We start from the raw sequence: 19,359 nt of genomic DNA on the forward strand, positions 1-19,359 counted from the left end.
TGCTGTTATTTCCTATTACTGACAAAGAAACGAGACAAATGAACTGGAGGGAAAACTGGTTCACTGCAGCCACAAAGAATAGAAGATATGTTACTTTTTAATTTTTTTTTATTTATACATTAATTCATTTTTTTTTTTTTTTTTATCGTTGGGCAACAGGTACAGTAGCCCTAAATGGATCTTGAATTGGAGCATTTTAAATTAAAAGCTGAAACTGAAAAAACAAAATTGGAAAGGACAAGACACACAAGACACACACACACACACACACACACACACACCCCAGGTCCCGTCCCCGTATCAAGGAGCAGGCGCAGGCGGTATGGTATTAACGGCAACGACCGCAGTCTTCATGTCGGTGACCCTGACCAGAAGCCACGGAGCAGTTCTTGGCACATCATGGTGGCGCAGTCTGGACAACAGCACGGTCCTTGCGACCAGATGTTCAGCAGGCCAATGGACCGTCTCCATGACAACCGTGATGCAGGCATTGGCTCCTCCTAGCAGAAGAGAGCCTGCATCCGTCAGCATCACCAGTCTGTGGACCCTCATAGTCCAGTCATTTTAGCCCAAAATTGGGGTCAACCTAGGACAAATTGCAAGAGAAGCAAATTGCAAGAGTTTTTTTCTCTTGCAATTTGTCCTAGGTTTTTTCCTAAAATGACTGGACTAATAGTCTCTGCGCAGGCTGCACCGACCACCGGAGACCGGCCTGAGGGGCGCACCTGCTGTGCAGCTAGCAGAGCCAGCTGGAGAGCCCGCCTGGGAAAGGCGAGACTCGCTTGGTCTTTGCTCAGTCTGAGAGCAGATCCAGCAGATGTGGACACCCCCCCGCTGAACTTGGAGAGCGGACACACACTGCCGAGCGGCCAGCCCTATACAGGCAGCCTAACCTGGTCTCAGACCAGCCGAAGACCAACTCCAGCATGTGCGACACACACCTGCTGCCGAGCCGGCTTTTTATGACCTCTGCTGCTCCGGCCAGTGACGTCACCAGTCAACCAGATGACGAGGACGCACGCGCAGCATAGACAACACCTGGGACAGTGCTCAGTACTTTACAGTCACCTGCACAGATACGTGTTTGTGACGGACGGCATGACGTCACAATGGTTCTGCATTGTTGATTGTTTTTTGTTTGTGTCCACGGACACTGAGTATGCAGGTAACACATCCGCTCAGTTAAAACAGGCTGTGGGGCTAGAGTTTGAAATTTGGTCTCAGCCTCAGCTGATGCTGAAATGACGATGAAATAGTCTGTGTGCGATTAAGATGAACATTGTTATGAGGTGAGACAAACAACTGTAACTGTGGAGTGTATGGACCTTTTGTTTTGCCACTTGTGCTCCTTGCTGGAGTTTGTACTGTTTCCAATGATGTGCAGTGTGTTTCCTGTCATTGTGTGTGTTGTTGTTGAGCCTTGCTTTGTTCTAGCGCCTCCAGCAGGCCAAAATGTTGTAGCAGCTGTAGTGCTGGTTGAAATTTTCTCTTGGTGTGTTTTTATCAGGCGGTAACTGGAACCAAGTTCCATAATCCGAATGCAGCTCTGTTTACACAAAGGCGTTCATCATGAGAGGCACGCATGCACAGCGTGCACGTATGTGGCGCTGGTTGCTACGCGACTGAAACAGACGCTAGGAAGTAGTTTTCCGTTCTGGCGCAAATTTTCTCTGGTGGACAGCACAGCAGCTTCGGATGCACCGTGTAAAGAGGCAAATCCATTTTTAATTTATGAATTAGCTGAACTAATGCTTCTTAATAAATGATGTTACATGAAGGAAGGCTGTATTTTTTTCTCATTTCTTGTGATTTCACCTGTTACCTGTTGTGTGTGTGACTTCACATGGAATTTTATAATAAATGTATGACTATACTGCATTGTCTTTGCAAGAGTAGTGCATATCTCATGATGTCAATCATCTAGATTTCTAAAAATAAACGCAGACCAGTGCGCTCTTGCTCCGTGATCACATCCACAATGAATGGCTGAGCCAGCCGCGGTCTGTGCCGTGCGCGTGCTCTGTGAAAGCCGCTTCAGAGCGTTGCACCGCTGGAAACGGCGGTCAGTTTTGTTGATCTACGGTGAAAACAGCGAGCTCGAAAAGTCAACCACCTGATGAGAGGCAGTCAGAAGCAAGAAGTGACTACCATGAACAATATTTTATTGTTACAAGGTAACAATAAGCTTTTAGAGTGTAAATATGATGATGATTTATTGATGAAGATGATAAGAAGACAGTGGTGTAATGAAGATGTGATGATGATGTTGATGAAACTGCCTGATAAAGATTTTAGAAGCAGGAGTTTGTACTAAGTGAGGAGTTTGTCTGTACTAAGGTTACACTGAAAATAGGATGTCTCCACTGTTTCTGTCTCTTATACTTGTGTCTCAAATGTGATATTTTGAACCATTCAGTTTGGTTACAATGGGTAATCACTAGTTTTATGGGGGGAAAAAAATCAGATATAATTTTGAGTCTTTTTCTTTTTTGCCCCGGGTTGAATGTGCCCCTCTGACAAAAGCCCTGGCCCCAGCCAGGCCCCTTCAGTAAAATAGCTCTAGAACCGCCACTGTGTGAAAGGCGTCTGCTGATCTAGCATCGCTGATCTGACCTTTTATTTTAATCATCAATAGAGCAGTCTTGAATTTAAAAAAAAAAAAGCTAGTTTTTTCGTTTTTTTTTTGTTTTGTTTTTTTTAAACAAATTTTCTGGTAACTTTCTGCTAATTTGCAACTCACCTTTTTTCCCCCATGTTTTTGAAAGAAAAATTCAAGTGAATTTATGTGATTGCTGCTTGAACAAAGAGTTAATTTTACTGTCAAGTCACTTAAAATTGTCACAGTACAAAAAACTATGCGTAATTATTTTACCATGTTATAATCTTACCTCTTTGAACAACTTTAAAATTGGCATCTAAATAATTAAAGTCATAATACAAATAAAAACTGTTTTTTTGTCAAGGTCCCCAAGTTAGATATGTAATGAGACTTAACACCTGCCTTTATCCCCCCCCCCCCCCCCCACCCCCCCCCACCCCCCCACCCCCCAAAAAAATAATGACAACAAATAAATAGGAAGGTCTCAAATAGCAAAATTCTACAGCATGAATGGAAAAAACAAAACCACACAATTCACAGGATTGTTATAGAGCTTAGTACAAGGACAAAACTTTGAAATATGGTTTCCTGTGCTAAAATATGGATATAAGACAGCATACCACCAGCTCAGGTCCAATGAATTTTTAATATAGTTGGCAATCAAAGAAGATTTGATTTAAATCACATATATTTACAGAGCAGTATGTACAGTGGCCAAAGAGGAGAAGTATAATTACAATGCTGGGGTGGACGGGGGGGACATCTGTTCTTTCAAATGAATGAATGAATAAACTCAGTTACTTATTTCATTCATTGATTCGAGATGTATGGCATGTGTGCATAGCTTCGACACAGATTTGGCGACGCACCCACCCCTCACATACAGACAGGATAGATATACACACTGGTCATGAACAAACAACTGATAGATAAGACAATAAATAGACATTGTGCACTGACTGATCCTTTTTCAAAGTGTCATCTGTCACACACACTGACACAAACTCACACGCGTACGCTCACACAAACTTCTACAAATACAGATACACACTGGACACACCCGGACGAAGTACAGTGCTTCAGTAGTCGATCTAAGCATACACACATCTAGGGCTTTGGTGTGTCTGAATGAATGCAGTCGGGAGGCTGACGCTGAGTCTGGCCACAGATGACTGGACGTGGTTTGGCAAAGCATCATGGGACCATCAGGAGTGTTATTCTGAGTTCCATGTAGTGGGAGAACCAGAAGTCGATGTATAGAACTGTAGATCCATCCAATGAGCTATGTACAAAGTATGGCGAATAGAACTGAGCAGAAAAAAGATCTTGATTTAAATTCATCAGCAGGTGTCACCGGTTGTTCACTGTGTCTAGTTCAGGATGTCTCCAGTGGTGTGAAAATTTCATGCTTAGGGGAGGGAGGAAGAGGGGCAGCAGAGCCCAGAAGACAGAGAGCCTGTTGTAATCTAGTTTCAAGGACCCAATCTGCCCCGGAGCTCAAGACCAGCAGAGTCCTTCCAGGGCTTTGGGCTGAATCCTATAAGAGGGCGGTGGTGCTAGTGGTGCCAGTACAGGGGGGCGGGCAGTCTTCCCACCAGGGTCACGTAGCGTTGACCTCCATGATGTGGTCGTCCGTGGCAGGCAGCACCAGCACCTGCCGGGCGTGGCTGTGGTTAAAGACCTGTCCGGGGCTGAAGGGCTCCAGGCGCGGCATGGCCAGGCCCCTCTGCTGCTGCTCCCCGCTGCCCACAGAGTGAACGCTGCCCCGGCTGCGGATGCTGGCTGTGTCCCCCTGGTCATCCAGGGTTTTGTCTAGCAGGGACAGGCTGTCGTTCTCCACACAGCTGTCTGTTGACAGTCAAAAGCAGCTGTTACTATGCGTTACAGTTCATGCTCCAACCAACAATCGTGTCTACTGTCAGAAAGTTACATTTAATGCTTTTTAATATCTTTTCAAGATCAATTTTAATAAAATGTAAGAGGTTTTTTTTTTTTTTTTTTTTTTTTTACATTGTTTTCTTATTCAAGGCATTGCAGGTAAGTGTAAAGGTAAGTACTACATATTCAGTGCTAAGGTCAGCTTTAGGCCGGAATATGTTTTTATTGACAACATGATTCTAACAGACTCCTTGACCTTAGTCAGCAAGCTGCTGCTGCAATAAATTACTCAGGATTTTTTTTTTTTAACAAAGAGCTTAGGAAAGGTAAGTAGGTAAGAATTTTTGTGGATTTCTCTTGGCAAATGCTTAAGTGAATAGTGTGTGTTTTAGTGTGCATGTAAATGTAGTACATGAGACCAGGTATAGTTAGTTTCTACAACAAATTACCCAACATCAGAAACGTTGAATTTGAAGTGGAAGTTGTAAAGCTTGACTAAATTTGACAAAAAGGACTAAACACATTAATGAAATTAGACAAAATGTTTGTGTCAGTTGGCTGATCTTTTCAATATCACTGGTGATTGATTCCAGACATGTATCACTGTCCAGCTATTGCCAGCTTTTATTTGAAAGACATTTACAGGGATGGTAACTTAAAATGTGCCATTTTTTATTAAAATGGGGGTTTTTTTATTGTCTCGACACTCATGGCACTGAGAATCTGAATGCTTTTCTGTGCAGAAACTAGAAAGTTGCACAAACACTATAGAGACCGAAATGCTTCTGATCACACAATATTTTGCAATATTATCTGGTGATTGCCTTGGTATGCTCTTCACACCATGAACTGCCCTCTGGTATTTTGTAATTCTGGTGAAAGCTCCACATCCTGTTAGCTGGCACTATGAAGCTGTTGCCTCTCCCTCTTGAGATATTGCATAGTGTATTTCACCAGTATAAAAGATCTAGATTTGCTGTAGTGTTGCTCTGTGTGTCTGATCTTACCAGGGTCTGGTTGAATAGCTGGTGCTGCAGTATGAGGCAGGTACTTCAACACTTTAATCTTGGGAAAGGGCAGATGTCCTGCAAACAGGGGCATCACCTCAATCTGCACCTTGTGTGTAGCGTTGGCCAACATGGGCATGGACACCATTCCTGAACTCTTCCCACACACTGCCCAGTTGCTGCTGCTGTCAGCCACTGTAGGGAAAATAATGATGCGTTGCTAAACTATTTTATAAAAATATTTTATTTAACCAACTGAACAAAATTCACTTCACTGAAATATGGCAATCATTTGACAAAGTCATGGACAGGGGGCAGGCAAACATCTTAGCATGGTATATATATTAATACACATTTTAGTTGATCAGACTTTAATTAATGTAACAAATGAATGTGTCTCTGCCTCCTGATGGTTAAAACAAGGAATATATTTAACTGAAATTAAATCAAAATTAAATTAAAATTAAAATTACACTGAAAGCTATCTGCAACTAAACTGAAACTGAATTTAAAATAGTAAATTACATGAAATGGACCATGCTCCAGATTTACCTTCATACATTAGCTTGGTGGTTTTGAGACCATCGCTATCAGCCTTGCTCTCCTCTCCCATCTCGTTCTCTCCAGGCTCAGTCAGTCGTGTAATACACACCTCTAGTCCACAGAGGGCACCAGAGCGACAATGCTGCTCCCCGGCAGCAGGCAGGATCTCAGCTTGCACACTGTACAAGGTCTGAAAAGATCAAAGAGCACAGTGGATTTACATTAAACATATATAATATTTCTGTACCATGGGTCCAGTCCGCCAGGGCCTTGGCCCCAATCCCCACCCGCGTGGCATCGGACCAGGCCCCCTCCTTCTCCTCTTGCAGGTGGTGGGTCCATGGGAGGGTTGGTTAGCCTAGTGAAGGCACCATCTGGGGGCTCTGTGGTTCTCCTAAGTGATTTCAACACTCATGTTGACAACAAAGGGGAAACTTGGAAGGGGGTGATTGGGAGGAACGCCTGCCTGATCTGAACTAGAGCAGTGCTTTGTGGCTGCAATAACTCAGGTATGGGAGGAGTTTGGGAAGGCTTTTGGTTGGCCAAACCAGCAGGAGCATGCACCACTCAAACTAAGTCCTTGTTGCAGCAGCAAAGGGTCAATTCCAGACTGGGCCCTTTGCTGTATGCCATCCCCTGCCTTGGCCCTGTCTTTCCTGTCTCTCTCTGCTTCAACTATCCAAGAAATGCCAAAAATAATAGGAAATGGCCAACGGATAACTGACCTGAATATCATCTCCTGTCAAGGCAAGTTCTGCCACATGCCAGCAGCAGCTAGATGTGCAATAAACTGAGAGAAAGTCACAGAGGAATGACTTTTGATGTCTATACATAAAACCTGGCTTAAACTGTGCCTTTGGACAGAATTGAAACCTTTAGGCTACCGCTGCCTGCAGTTTACAGAAGAGAAAGAAAAAGGGTAGTCAACTTACAGTGACTCTCTCCAGCTGGAAGTGGTAATGGAAGGGTTTGAAGGCAGAGATGTCTTGGTTGAGTGGGGAGAAGTTGGCAGAGAATACACACTGGAGACAGGAGGGCAGGTCAGCCTTCCACCTCACCTCCCACAAGCAGAACACACTCTGCTTACTGCACACCAGCTGGATACATACATGTACACACACACACACACACACACACAAAGACAAAGACATCAAGATGAATTAGGGGAAATTGCTCTGATGTCCTACTGATGTGCTTTTAAAATGAAAGCTCAGGTTCTTGCCCATATAGTGGTATCTGCTTCACCACATGAGTGTAATAGATCCTTAAAGTTTGACCTGTTAGCTTCTTCCCTGTTGTGAGATGAAGCACTTCACCTGACTGTTCTCCAAAATGAATGAAGTGCATCTGGCATCAGCAAACACAATTTGGAGCAGCAATCCAAACATGTTTGTTTGGGATTCATTATTGACACTCCTTTCCACCCCTCCTGCATGCTAACTGGTGGAACTACTTTATTTCTATATCACTAAACATACAGCTTCACACATCAGGTGTGTAAATAAACACAGCGCTGAGGGGAGATGTTGTGTAGTGATACTGAAATAAAGCAGTTTCATCAGTTAGCAAGCAAAAGGTCTGGAAAAGAATATCAAGAATGAATCTTATACAAATGTGTGATGTGGTGCATCCTTCAAAATATTTTTCAATTTTGGGTCACCACTCATCATCTTCTTTGATGGGCAAGGTACACAGGTTCATTTTTGAGAAGCACTTATTCTTGTGACGGGGAGGGAGCTGAGGTGTCAAACTTGGAGAATATATTACACTTGTATAGAGTAACAAATACCAATATATAGGTAAGAACCCAAATTATTGCGTTCTTGTGGCTTTTCTCCATTCACCTGTTGTGCTTTAGTGTTGAGGGAGTGCAGCTCCAGTGAGGCGTGCTGCTTCTCTGTGAGCTTCACATCTACCAGCTGGAAGTTCACATCTGACACATTCTGCACACACACCTGGATGTACTTCCTGTGGAACCGGATCAAAGGCCTCAGGACAGATGGCACATACATGGAAACGACATTCAAATACTCCAAAAGGTATATAAGTAAACCCCCGGATCCTGTGTATTTAAAGTTTCATCTCATAAAGCAAATTGCAAAAGATATACAGATAAGAACACATTGCTATGTGTGTCCAGGCTCACCTGTTGCCAGCAGAGAGCAGTGAGTGTTTGGTCTTGAAGGGGATGTAGAAAGTGAGGGCTAGCAGGGTGGAGTAGATAGACCAGGGGCAGTCTATTGACATCTGTGGACAGAAAACAGCATGATTTCCCTATCAAACTGCTCAAAGACATAGAATAGCCAGGGCCCTGCTGTTCAGATCCTGTCTCTCACAATGTTTACTGGGTGCCACTAGGAGGTTCCACTATCTTATTTCTGAAAATAATCAGTTAAGTCAGTGAGTGGTGTATCAGAGTCTAGGCCTTCCACACTAGCAGTTGTCCAGCAAAAACCCAAAGTGAAAATGTGAATAAAACCCTCAAATCCTTGATAATAGTTCATTTCATAAGGTCCACAAAAATCCTGGGTAGCTCATCTGATAAGAAAGTGAGAATCAACTCATAAAAATCCCTAAATCAACCACCACTGTGAAACTTCTGCATAGGAATGAAGACACATTATTTGTAGAACTCAACATCTGCTTTGCATTTCAAAAGAACATGATTGCTATTTACAGATTTACATGGCAAAACACCCAAAATACAAAAGACAGTATGATCTGTTCATCTAAATTTAGACTTTGACGATCACACACTTGAACTGGTGTTAACCATGGGAACTCCAGGAGACATGGAGAGACTCCTGGAGAAGAATTCAGAAAAATGAATTTTTTGATTCGGAAATGTGAGCATCATTTAGAGTTTAAATGATAAACTTAGAAAAGTTTGGTCAAATGTCGGAGTCTCAACAGTCAGTACAATGCAATCATTAGCGTACTTTTTATCAACAGGAATGCCATTTTCTGGTCAAGAAGTGTTTCTCAGGCCATGAAGTTAAATGGAACTAACAGTTGTGATTGGCCCTGTTCCCACCTGGTATTAGCCATTCCTCTAGAGTTGCAAGAGGAATGGCACAGATATTATTATAGGCGGCCATGTGCATGTGTGCATTGCAGTTACTACAGGAATACCACAGAAATATTACAAGTTGATTTATCTACCTAAGCGGAGAACCCTCTCAGACCCGCTGGAATAATCAAATAATCTGAGCCTGAATGTGATCAGGTCAAGCCTGTAACAGATGTGAAATGCATTTCCAATGATTGACAGCGCATTCAAATGAGGGTGGAGTGCGCAAGGATGTCCCCTTTTGTTAAATATCTGCTGCCTATTAAATGCTGTTTTATTTTTTGCATGGAAGGAGGACTAGCGAAGTAAGAATTTCATGATACGGTCTCTGTGTGTCTCTCTCTTTCTCAGATGATACTGGTGTATTTGCATATAGAACGGGAAAGTGAGAACTGATCACAAGTGGGCAAGCGAGATGCTTGTGGAGACAAATGTTTCCACAAGCATTACCAAAGACGTGTTTTAATGCCAGGCGGGAACTGAGCCATTGTGTGTGTCCGACAGGCCTCACCCGCTGGTCGATGGCGGTCATGGGTGTGTCAGGGTGGCTATAGCTGCGTGGCCGATGCCGGACCTCTCCATTGGTCAGCCTCTCGTTGGCCGGCCGGTCAGACCCAGAGGGGATAATGCACAGTACCTCCAGCTGGAACTCCAATGTGTGGTAGGGCGGGGTGGGGGGAAGGCTTATGCTGGTTACCTTCTCTGATGACTGAATGGACAGGAGGCTCTCCCCCACCAAGTCTGAATTTGGAGGACAGAATGGTCATGCTTTACATCAGATCTTGTAACATTATCAAAAAAACATCAATAAGTAAAAATATTACTAGTATATAATATCTAGAGTGGAGCTACTGAGTGGTGGTCTGAAGGCCACATCTGGCTTGCAGCAACTTTTTCAAAGGTCTGGAACATTATTAATGATTATCAATATTTTTTTCCCCTAATTTTTTTACTTTATTTTATTAGGCTATGATCCGATGTGTGTTGATTTTCCAAAGACAAATTTTCCAAATTGGCTCTCAAAATTAACACTGGCATCGTATCACCCTGTAGGAGCTAGAGCCCGTTCACCTGTCTATAGCATCTGTCCAGCTATTTATAATACCTAGCTACTTGTCTTTACTATCTGTCCCCCTATTTGTGTGTGTGTGTGTGTGTGTGTGTGTGTGTGTGTGTGAGTGTTCAGACCAGCAGCAGTGTTGCGGATGGAGGCAGTGCAGCTTGTGGAAGGCATGATGGGCATGGTTTCAGTGTTGCTGAGCTGCAGGGCGTCTCCCTTCTTCACCGTATAGTGGCCAGTCAAAAGTGTGAATTTCACCATCTGAGGCAGGCCGGCCAGCAGTGGCTCTGGAAACAAATACAACAACAATGAGCACCGACAGACATATAATGCCACCAATGTTAGCCTGCAGCTAACATTAGCTAAGGAGCTAATAATGACCTCAGTACTCTGAATTCAACATCTACATTTGCAGCTAATTTCATAAATAAATAATAAAATATATATTAAAAATATATATCCAGTATTTTTAATTTCCATACCAATATTGTAGAAGGCTATTGTATTGTAGTAGTCACTTCGTGACATACAAAGGGTGTAACGATTCATGCCTGCATCACTGCATCGATTATAAATTATGATAAAAGAAATAAATAGATTGAAATGTTTTGAACCGGTTCATTCATTTCTCAAAATAAAGAAAAACAGAATAATACTAAATTGCAGAAGAGGTTTCTGTTCATTATATTTTCATTTTTTTGTTTTTAATAAATAAAGTTTAGATAATTTCATTATCAAATTTTTTCACATATCAGAATAAAAAGAATAAGCTTACGTTGCTGTGCATTTATGTAATCAATATAAAATCTGGCTAAAAGTTAAATTGTTAGATTGATTTGTGATTTTCGCTCATATTGAAGCAAATCATTCCAAAATAGAACAATCGCTCTAAAATCAAATCGCCAATCAGCGAATCAAATATTGAACTGAAACTCTGCTAAAACTGATTTGGTGTTCCAGTGGATACACATAATATTCCAGCAAATAATACAATCACACCTCCCCCAATACACAAATACACAAATACTGTATAAAATATGCAACCTTACAACTTTCAGAGTGATACAAGTGAAACACCAAAGAAACTGCACACAGATGATGACATGATACTTCATGCCTACATCATAATATACTTAACAACAAGAAGGTTTCATTAACATCACACTTTTCTCTCATCTTCACTGAAATATTGTTATGTAAGGACACCAAAAGCATTTGTGAATATGAAGTGCCATGATGAAGCTGAAAGTGAGACAGTGTTTCAGTCTATCAGCATGCTGCAGTCAGACCTGAGAGAGGCTCCACCGTGAGCAGGGGCTCCTGAGAATAGACTTCATACTGGACCAATGGGTAGATGTGCGGCAGCACAAACTGCACCTGACCCACTGTGGCACATAGCTGACGCAACGTATATGTACCTGGATCTCCACTCTACACAGAAAGACAGGGAGAAATAGGGCCATTTTTACACGGGAAAAAGCAGAGGATGGATGCATGAGACAGAAAGAAGGCAGGACGTTAGGGAATGAGAAGCAAATGAAACAAACATTTCAAACCTGAAAGGGATAGTTCACCCATTTTGAAAATGTGATATTATTTCATTGCCCCCCAGCTGCTCTGTAGGACAATAGTGGTGCTATCTTCCTCTCATTGTTACTGAGTGCTGGATACTGGCTGGATGCTCCAAATGCTAACTGTTAGCCTCCTGCCACTGAGGTGAACTTCCCCCCAACTAACATTCTTGAAAAAATAATTTTAAAAAAGGTTTAATATCACTTTACAAGCATTGCTTACTGACACTAAAATACAGTCAAATTACTGTTTATTACTGTGTTCTTCCTGTTGTCAACAACTAGAGAGAGCCGATAGCTTCTGCATATTGTATCTGGGGAGGGCCGTCTAAATTGCAGGAAGCTAATGGTTAGCATTGTAATATGCTCAGTAACAATGCAAGGAAGAAAGCACCGCGACAGTCCTACATAAGAGCTAGGAGGAAGTGAGATCATATGAAATTTTTCAAAATGTCCTTTTAATTTTTTTTATTGAACAGTAACAGTCAGTTAGGCTTTGTTTGGCCAGTGAAAGCAGTGGAAATGGGGCTCTTACTGGGGCGGTGAATACAACGCTGTTACTCCCAGGCTCCAACGTTATATCCTGCACTTTCAACATGTGTGCTCCGTCGTCCAAGGCAACAGTGGGAGGGCTGACACAGTTGGGCGTGTCTGGGGACGAGCTGCTGTCATGACGACGCATGACCAGGTGTGTGTTTTTACACACCATGCCTGTAGAGTTGAGGGAATTGTCTGAGGGACTTCTATCCTGAATCTCGTCCAGTTCTAAAGAAGGGCCAGCAGCAGAAGAGGACAGGGGGCACGCTGACAAGTTGCCCTGGCTGAAGTCTACTGTCCCTATGTTGGTCTGTTTCTGAGTTCCTTTAGACCTTCCATGAGTCCCTCCATGCTCCAGGCTAAAGTGAATGCTAGCGGCCAGCTGCTGTACGCACACTGACACAGGCATCAGGCTCTGCAGACTTAGCTCAACTTGTAGATCAGCGCCAGAGTGCACAGAGGCGGTTGCTGGATGAAACTGCAGCCGTGTCAGTTGGGCAAATGCACCCATGCTGAGAATCACCTTCTGGGCTATGGAAGAAGAAAAACAGAATTCAGTGTTTATGAAGTACAGATGCAACACGGTCCCAGTTACTGAATACAAAAAAGATTGTGGAAGTTCACAGCCAGGGATTGAAGAGTCTTTGTTACATTTTTACAATACAACTCTCAATTTCTGTTAGATACTACTATCTATTTGCTACACCCACCTTTAATCTGCAGCAAGGAATGCATGTTCCTACTCTGAGGCTGCATTCGCATGGAGATGATTTTTTTCTTGAAAATACACTTTATCTTTCTATTTCGTTTTTGGTCTTCAAAAATGCAACTTTTGGAAAACGCTCTCCATATTTCCCTTTTGTGGTGTGGATGGTGAACACAAAACAATTTGAAAATGCTGATGTGACTGCAACTTTGTGTCTTTGTGCATGCTCGCCATGGGACACTGACCTCGTGCAGGTGCCACTGTGATCATGCAGTTATTTTCAACAACTTGTATTCACTTGTGACTTTTAGGAGGAGCTCAACCTCCTCTGTCCATATAAACCTCTCAGCCTTGTTTTGATCATTCCAATTCCTTGTCCTTTTTGGACATTGTTAAGATGTTTTGACCTGGATTTGCTCTTGCATTTGAAGCTCTGTGAAACTGTTTTCACACTTGAACGCCACACAATGTGTGCAGAATCAGGCCCATAGGCCAAGCTGCCCTTCCAACACATGTAGCACAGACCAGGAGTCCACATATAGCTGGACTGAGGTCAACTGGACTGTTTTTTTAGATTCCTGAAGATGATTCACTTCTTGTCCAAGAAGCTTCTTCAGTTCTGAGGTTCAGTTCTGGGTCAGAACTGAAGAAGCCTCTTGGATGAAGCCTCCTGAGATTCTGGGGACACAAATTGCATTTTCAAAAACAAATCCATCTCTGTAAAGAAATGCTCTGAGGGTTGTCATTGTGATTCTAGCAAATCACTTAACTAGCAGTAGATGAGGCAGGATAAGGGAATGGGGGCACAAAGATAAATTAAATATTTCCAACACATAAAACCTCCTGGAATGCATCACAGTCCGACAAGATCAGTGCAAAAGGGAGGGTGGCATTATTAAGAAGTGTAATCCTGGTGATGAATACGAACATTTGTCTGTTGATTTGCTGGCAAAGGTCAGGATTTCCTGACAAAAGTGCTTCCTCTCCTCACTGCTCAGATTCACATCACCCGCCAACAAGGCACTGGTCTGCAGGTAGCTACAATGGCTTGTTAAGGAAACCACATACTGCAAAATAAACCAAAGCATTCCATCTGCATTAACAGACCATACTGGTGCTTTTACATTTTTTTACCTCAATACACACACACCTGGGTTAAGGCATTTCTGGGAGTCCTCCCCCAGATGTCTTGAGAACTCATTTCATGCAATTAAGAGACATTTAGGTGGTCAGAAAACAGTGGCTCTTTGTTTTACCTGTGCAATTGTTTTTGTTAAGGTCTGAATGATATGGTGAAAAAAAATCATATTGTGATTCATTTTACAGATATTATGATTGAAATAAGAGTAAAGGTTTTAGTAGAAATGATAATTTTGCATCATATTTTAAATTTTCAGTAAATAAATAACTAAATAAATAAATGTGTAATTTTTGCTTGGGCCCATCCAAAACAAACATCTGTAAAATACAATTTACAGACCAGGGCATCTCTGTAGCTCCCTAATGCTTTGTCATACATTTCACCTTTATTAAAAAATTGATTTTTGATTTTGATTTGATTTTTGTTCAGCTTATTTTTTGTTGACTGATGTATGGAGGCTATGCTATAGGTCAGCTTATATAAAAATAAATACAGTATATGCCAGTGAACAAAAATTTTCAATGGGATTTACTTCTACGGACACTACTCCTAAACCTTTTCGTGGAGAGTTAAATGTATATCATGACACTGAAAATGTGAAAAAATATATTGTGACGGTATTTTTGGCCACAACCCAGAGCTAACCTGAATGTAGTGTGACAGTCATGGAGCTGTGTACTATGGTCACTTTGCTATTACAGAATGAAAATATCAATTGTGGTTGGCTGTTATAATGACAACACATGTCTTTAGGTTCTCAAGTTAGCGTGATCCACTATAAAGTGTATCACATTAGCTTGAAAAGATATGTTGTGCTATGGCTACTCAGTAAAAGCAGTAACCAGGTTGCCACTCTTCAGGAAATTAATTTTCAGGATTTTCAAGTACATATTCAATGACCTCTGTACATATTAACAATAAATGATTTAAAATGGACAAAGTGGCCAAATTATTCAAAATTGCATGAAACTGAAATCTGTGTAGAAAAAAAAAAAATTAACACATTGACAACACACACACGTTGTTTATGCCCAAAATTCACCCTGATCAAAGCGCTGGTTTCACTTGTTTTTGACCTGTTTGGCCTTCCATACATGACACTGCAGCACGCCAAAACATGACAGCTGGGTATGAATGGATGCTAAAACGAGGCACCAGCAGCAAAAACGTGCAATGTGAGCTGAGAAAAAACATTTGAATATGTCATTTCAGACAAACGTTATAATTTTACGTTTACGAGTCTAACTAATATTTTTTATCAGTTTTTTTTAATTTTCCAGATATTTTCCATGGCAGGAAAACTAGTCAATAGATTTCTGGGTTTTCCAGGATGTGTAGGAGCCCAGAGTAATCAGCATTAGTAGTTACCCCGTAATAGTCAAACAATCCTCAATTTCCCTCTGGCAGAGCCTCAGTCAGTTTGCAAGTTATCCCAGTATAATGGCCACAGTTCTTTGTAATCGCAACGCCACACTTAGTGTCCATTCTACTCCAATTCAAGCTCTTGTGCAATCTAGGGTCACAGTCAGCAATTGTACTTTGAAGGATACTCCTCTGTTCGCCCCAGTAGTTTCTGACACTCAGCAATCTGCTTCCTGGTGTGAGTAACAGGCAGGCTCCACCCCTCTGACACATATGACTTCAGAGCTTCTTGCAAAAATGCCTCTGCCCGCTCAGGGTCTCCTTTCCTCCTGTTAAACACACAAACCAATTCACCACATCAGTGTTTCCAAGGACATTAATTGATGTTGAGCAACTTACAACCTCTGTACAGACAATGCCATATAAAAGCAGCAAGAGTATTAATAGAATATCTGCAGGTCCTTCAGACTTAAAATGCTAACTCGGACTAATTTTAACACTAGTGTAAAGGCCTTGATGTGATTTACCTCAATATGTCATTTTCATATTAACTCTGATGGAATAGTATAATGGTTATGGAAACATTAGACCCTGAAGACTCATTTATGCTCCCTTTACATGTAAAAAATTAAGTACGTCCATTTCAAACGATGTAACCACCACTGACCACATGCTTTCCTGCATCTGTTATGTTGGCATGGATGTTACACCATAAATCCACTAGAGGGCAGCTCAGAGTCAACAGTTTCTGACAACAACAAACATGGCGCCGGTGCAGGAGGTCATAATAATAGAGCTGCTACAAAGAGGCAAAAGTGGAGGCAGGTTTGTAGGTTTTAAAAATGTCTTCTTCATGTGTCGCTCATAGACCGGTCTCGCTTGAACACTTGGCTGCACTGCCCCCATGATTTCCAGTAGTACTGCTGTTTTGTCCCTATCCGTAGGCTTCCTGAAAACTTGCAGAAATATGGACGACATGAACACAGAGTAGAGACAGAGGGCTCCGTCTATATCCATATACGTACTTAACATTGCATGTAACCGAACCATTAAAAGTGAAAAATGGTTAGCCTTAATTTGAGAATTGACAGATTTTATACTGTGAAATCTTTAGCACTCCTGCATCATCTGTAAAATTGTTTGCTATAATGAAAAATGTGGGCAATTTGTAGTAAATAGGCAAAACATTCAAAATCACTGGTACGGTCCCTTAAAGCAATACTCACACTATAGAAATTGTTATGTAAATGCCTGAGTCTGATTAATTTTAGTGCATTAAGGTCATAATCAGTGTGATCATAACCGGAATAACACACCTTCATTGTTGCTCAATTACCTGGTTTATTTGGACATGTACATACATATTCTGATTTTATTATTAGTTTTGAGTGTAGTAAGGGCAACTGCAAGCCTCAAAAATGTTTTTTAAGTTTTTCATGTTAAGCAATGTTAGCTATGAAAACATCAGCTAACATATTGTTGCACCAGAAAGGTCACAGTTGTAATGATGGTAAATGCCACCACATAAAATTCAAACTAGCGCTACACATCTGAATTTCTTTCTGTGCAGAGAGGCCTGTCCACTGTTTTCTCCTGACTGAAACGAGAGGTTTTGCTGGAGAGGGATTAAAAAGCTAGTTTCACACATAAGAGTGGGACATGCAATCAGAACATCATTTCAGATTTTATTACTCCTGCTGCTGTCTGACTGACTCTTCAGCTGAAGCTGATATGCAGTGCTGGTCTCAACAAACAGTAGTAAGGGCAACTGCAAGCCTCAAAAATGTTTTTTAAGTTTTTCATGTTAAGCAATGTTAGCTATGAAAACATCAGCTAACATATTGTTGCAGCAGAACATTTTCATAACCATTGTTTTTTTCCAGAGCTGTGACAATAATGTTATTCTTGGGGGACGCCGACTCCGTAATGGATCACTGTGTAAAATGCAGACCCTGAAACTCTGCTGTGTTACAGTTATTGACTTTCAAATCTTTCTTTTTTTGTAGGGGGGTGCATTTCTGCTTTATTGAACAGCCACAGTGGAGAGACAGGACAGACAGGGCACAGAGAGGGGATGACCTGCAGCAAAGGGTCTGGGTTGAACTCAAACCCAGGCCACTGCAGCTTAGCCCTGGTATTACATGGTTTGCGCTCTACAAGGTGAGCTACAGGAGCACCCTGGAACTCTCAGTTCTTGGTGGATAATAAAGATAGCACTCAGGAGCAATACTAAATAATGAAATCTCTGTTAAACTGTTTACCATACCTTTAACAGTACTTCAGTGTAAGAGTGCACAAAATTTTATGCTTTGCACACTGACAAAATAAGACCCCCAAATATCTACTACTCAAAAATTAAATTACATATGTAAAAACCTGCAGATACCCCAAATGAACAAGCAGCTTCTCTCTTCCTTACATGTAGAACTCAGCCAGGCTTTTCCCCACCAGTCTGGCCGACCTCAGCCTGCCGATGGCCCTGTACATTTCCATAGCAGCATGAGACAGCTCCTGATGGGCAGCAGGAACAGTAGAGTGCAGGTGGACACAAGGTAGGGGAAGAAGGGAAGGGAAAGAAGGAGAGGACAGACAGGTGGAACAGCAGTAGATTAAGTTAAATCAAACTATAGTGATCCCCTTGAGAAAACCTGGTAAGGAGTAAAAAGGAATATACTGCGGTAACTTGCTCCAATTCCTTCCAAAATTAATGAAAATTCCAGGCAGGTGGCAAGGAACAGACATTTGCACTTACAAGATAGTGCCTCTCAAAGGCCTCCACAGATGATAAGGCTTCTTTCAGCTTTTTGTACGGGCTCTGTAAACTGTTAGCTGTGGAACAAGACAGACAAAGGAGAAGAGAAGGAATATTTAAAACTTATACAGCAAACAGCTTCTGAAGAAGTTGACTATTTTGTTTCATTCTATTCTAATTAACAACATGATTAGCTTAAAATACAAAAGGCTTATGCTAAATTCAGGATTGAACTGAAAATGCCTCATGAATTCCAGTTCAATTCTTGAAATTGAAGTGATAAAAGTAACTTTCAGTTCAAAAATGAACATGTTGTCCCCCCCATCCCCTATTACATTTCAAGTGCCTTTCTTGCAGGGCTGGAATCTCACCAGTGAGAGCTCTTTTTGTGTGTCTTACCAGTCTCAGGCCTCTCATCGCCCAGGCCAGCCAGCAGATCCACAGTCCGGTTCAGGTCCTCAGAGGTTGGCCCCTTGTCTGACACCAGACCACACAGCTCCCCCAGGGACTTCAGCTGGGAAGGACCGAGTTGATCCATTAAAATGAAGCTACTGAGAAGTCAGCTGACCATCAAGCCTTTTCTTACCGCTCTCCCTTCCTCTGGAATGATCTACCTACAGATGGTCTACCAAACTCTCTTGTTACTAATAAAAACAAAGTTAAAGTTAAGTCAAGTTATTTGTTTTCTTTAAGCTATGGATAGTATAATTTTGATTTGAGTACTGATGGAAGCTCAGTGTCTCAGTGGTAATCCAAACTCAAGAGGACAGTTGTCAGTCTGTCCATACACACCTGGCATTAACATGTGTCTCCAAATCCATCTCACCTGCCCACTTGTGATCAGATCTCACTTCCCGCTCTATATGCAAATAAACATGTATCATTTTGGAGAGGGAAAGAGTGAGACCAAAAAATGAAATTCTTACTTTGCTAGTCCTCCCTCCATGCAAGAAATAAAAATAAAATGGCATTTAACAGGCAGCAGGGGACATCCTTGCTCACTCCAGCCTTATTTTAATGCACTGTAACTCAAGTAAGATGCATTTCACATCTGTTACAGGCACCAATCACGTACAAGCTCAGATTATTTAATTATTCCTGCGGGTCTGAGAGGTTCTCCATTTAGCTGGATA

At 41.8% G+C, this 19,359-nt stretch overlaps 1 protein-coding gene across 1 annotated transcript in view; it reads right to left on the bottom strand.

Moving 5' to 3' along the window:
- Positions 1-3,226: 3,226 nt before the first annotated feature.
- The window catches only part of trappc10 (trafficking protein particle complex subunit 10), a 35,010-nt gene continuing 18,877 nt past the window's right edge, over positions 3,227-19,359 (bottom strand). The window contains exons 9-23 of the mRNA XM_030080539.1: positions 18,626-18,740; positions 18,227-18,303; positions 17,894-17,985; positions 15,663-15,803; positions 13,900-14,009; positions 12,264-12,796; positions 11,447-11,588; positions 10,286-10,444; positions 9,609-9,838; positions 8,174-8,274; positions 7,872-7,995; positions 6,960-7,124; positions 6,037-6,217; positions 5,485-5,679; positions 3,227-4,447 (exon numbers count right to left, since the gene is read on the bottom strand). Of these exons, the coding sequence (XP_029936399.1) occupies positions 4,200-4,447; positions 5,485-5,679; positions 6,037-6,217; positions 6,960-7,124; positions 7,872-7,995; positions 8,174-8,274; positions 9,609-9,838; positions 10,286-10,444; positions 11,447-11,588; positions 12,264-12,796; positions 13,900-14,009; positions 15,663-15,803; positions 17,894-17,985; positions 18,227-18,303; positions 18,626-18,740 (2,613 nt within the window). The 3' untranslated portion in view covers positions 3,227-4,199. The remainder of the gene's footprint in view (positions 4,448-5,484; positions 5,680-6,036; positions 6,218-6,959; positions 7,125-7,871; positions 7,996-8,173; positions 8,275-9,608; positions 9,839-10,285; positions 10,445-11,446; positions 11,589-12,263; positions 12,797-13,899; positions 14,010-15,662; positions 15,804-17,893; positions 17,986-18,226; positions 18,304-18,625; positions 18,741-19,359) is intronic.

This window comes from Myripristis murdjan, chromosome 21 (assembly GCF_902150065.1).
Source record: "Myripristis murdjan chromosome 21, fMyrMur1.1, whole genome shotgun sequence".
Taxonomy (NCBI): Eukaryota; Metazoa; Chordata; class Actinopteri; order Holocentriformes; family Holocentridae; genus Myripristis; species Myripristis murdjan.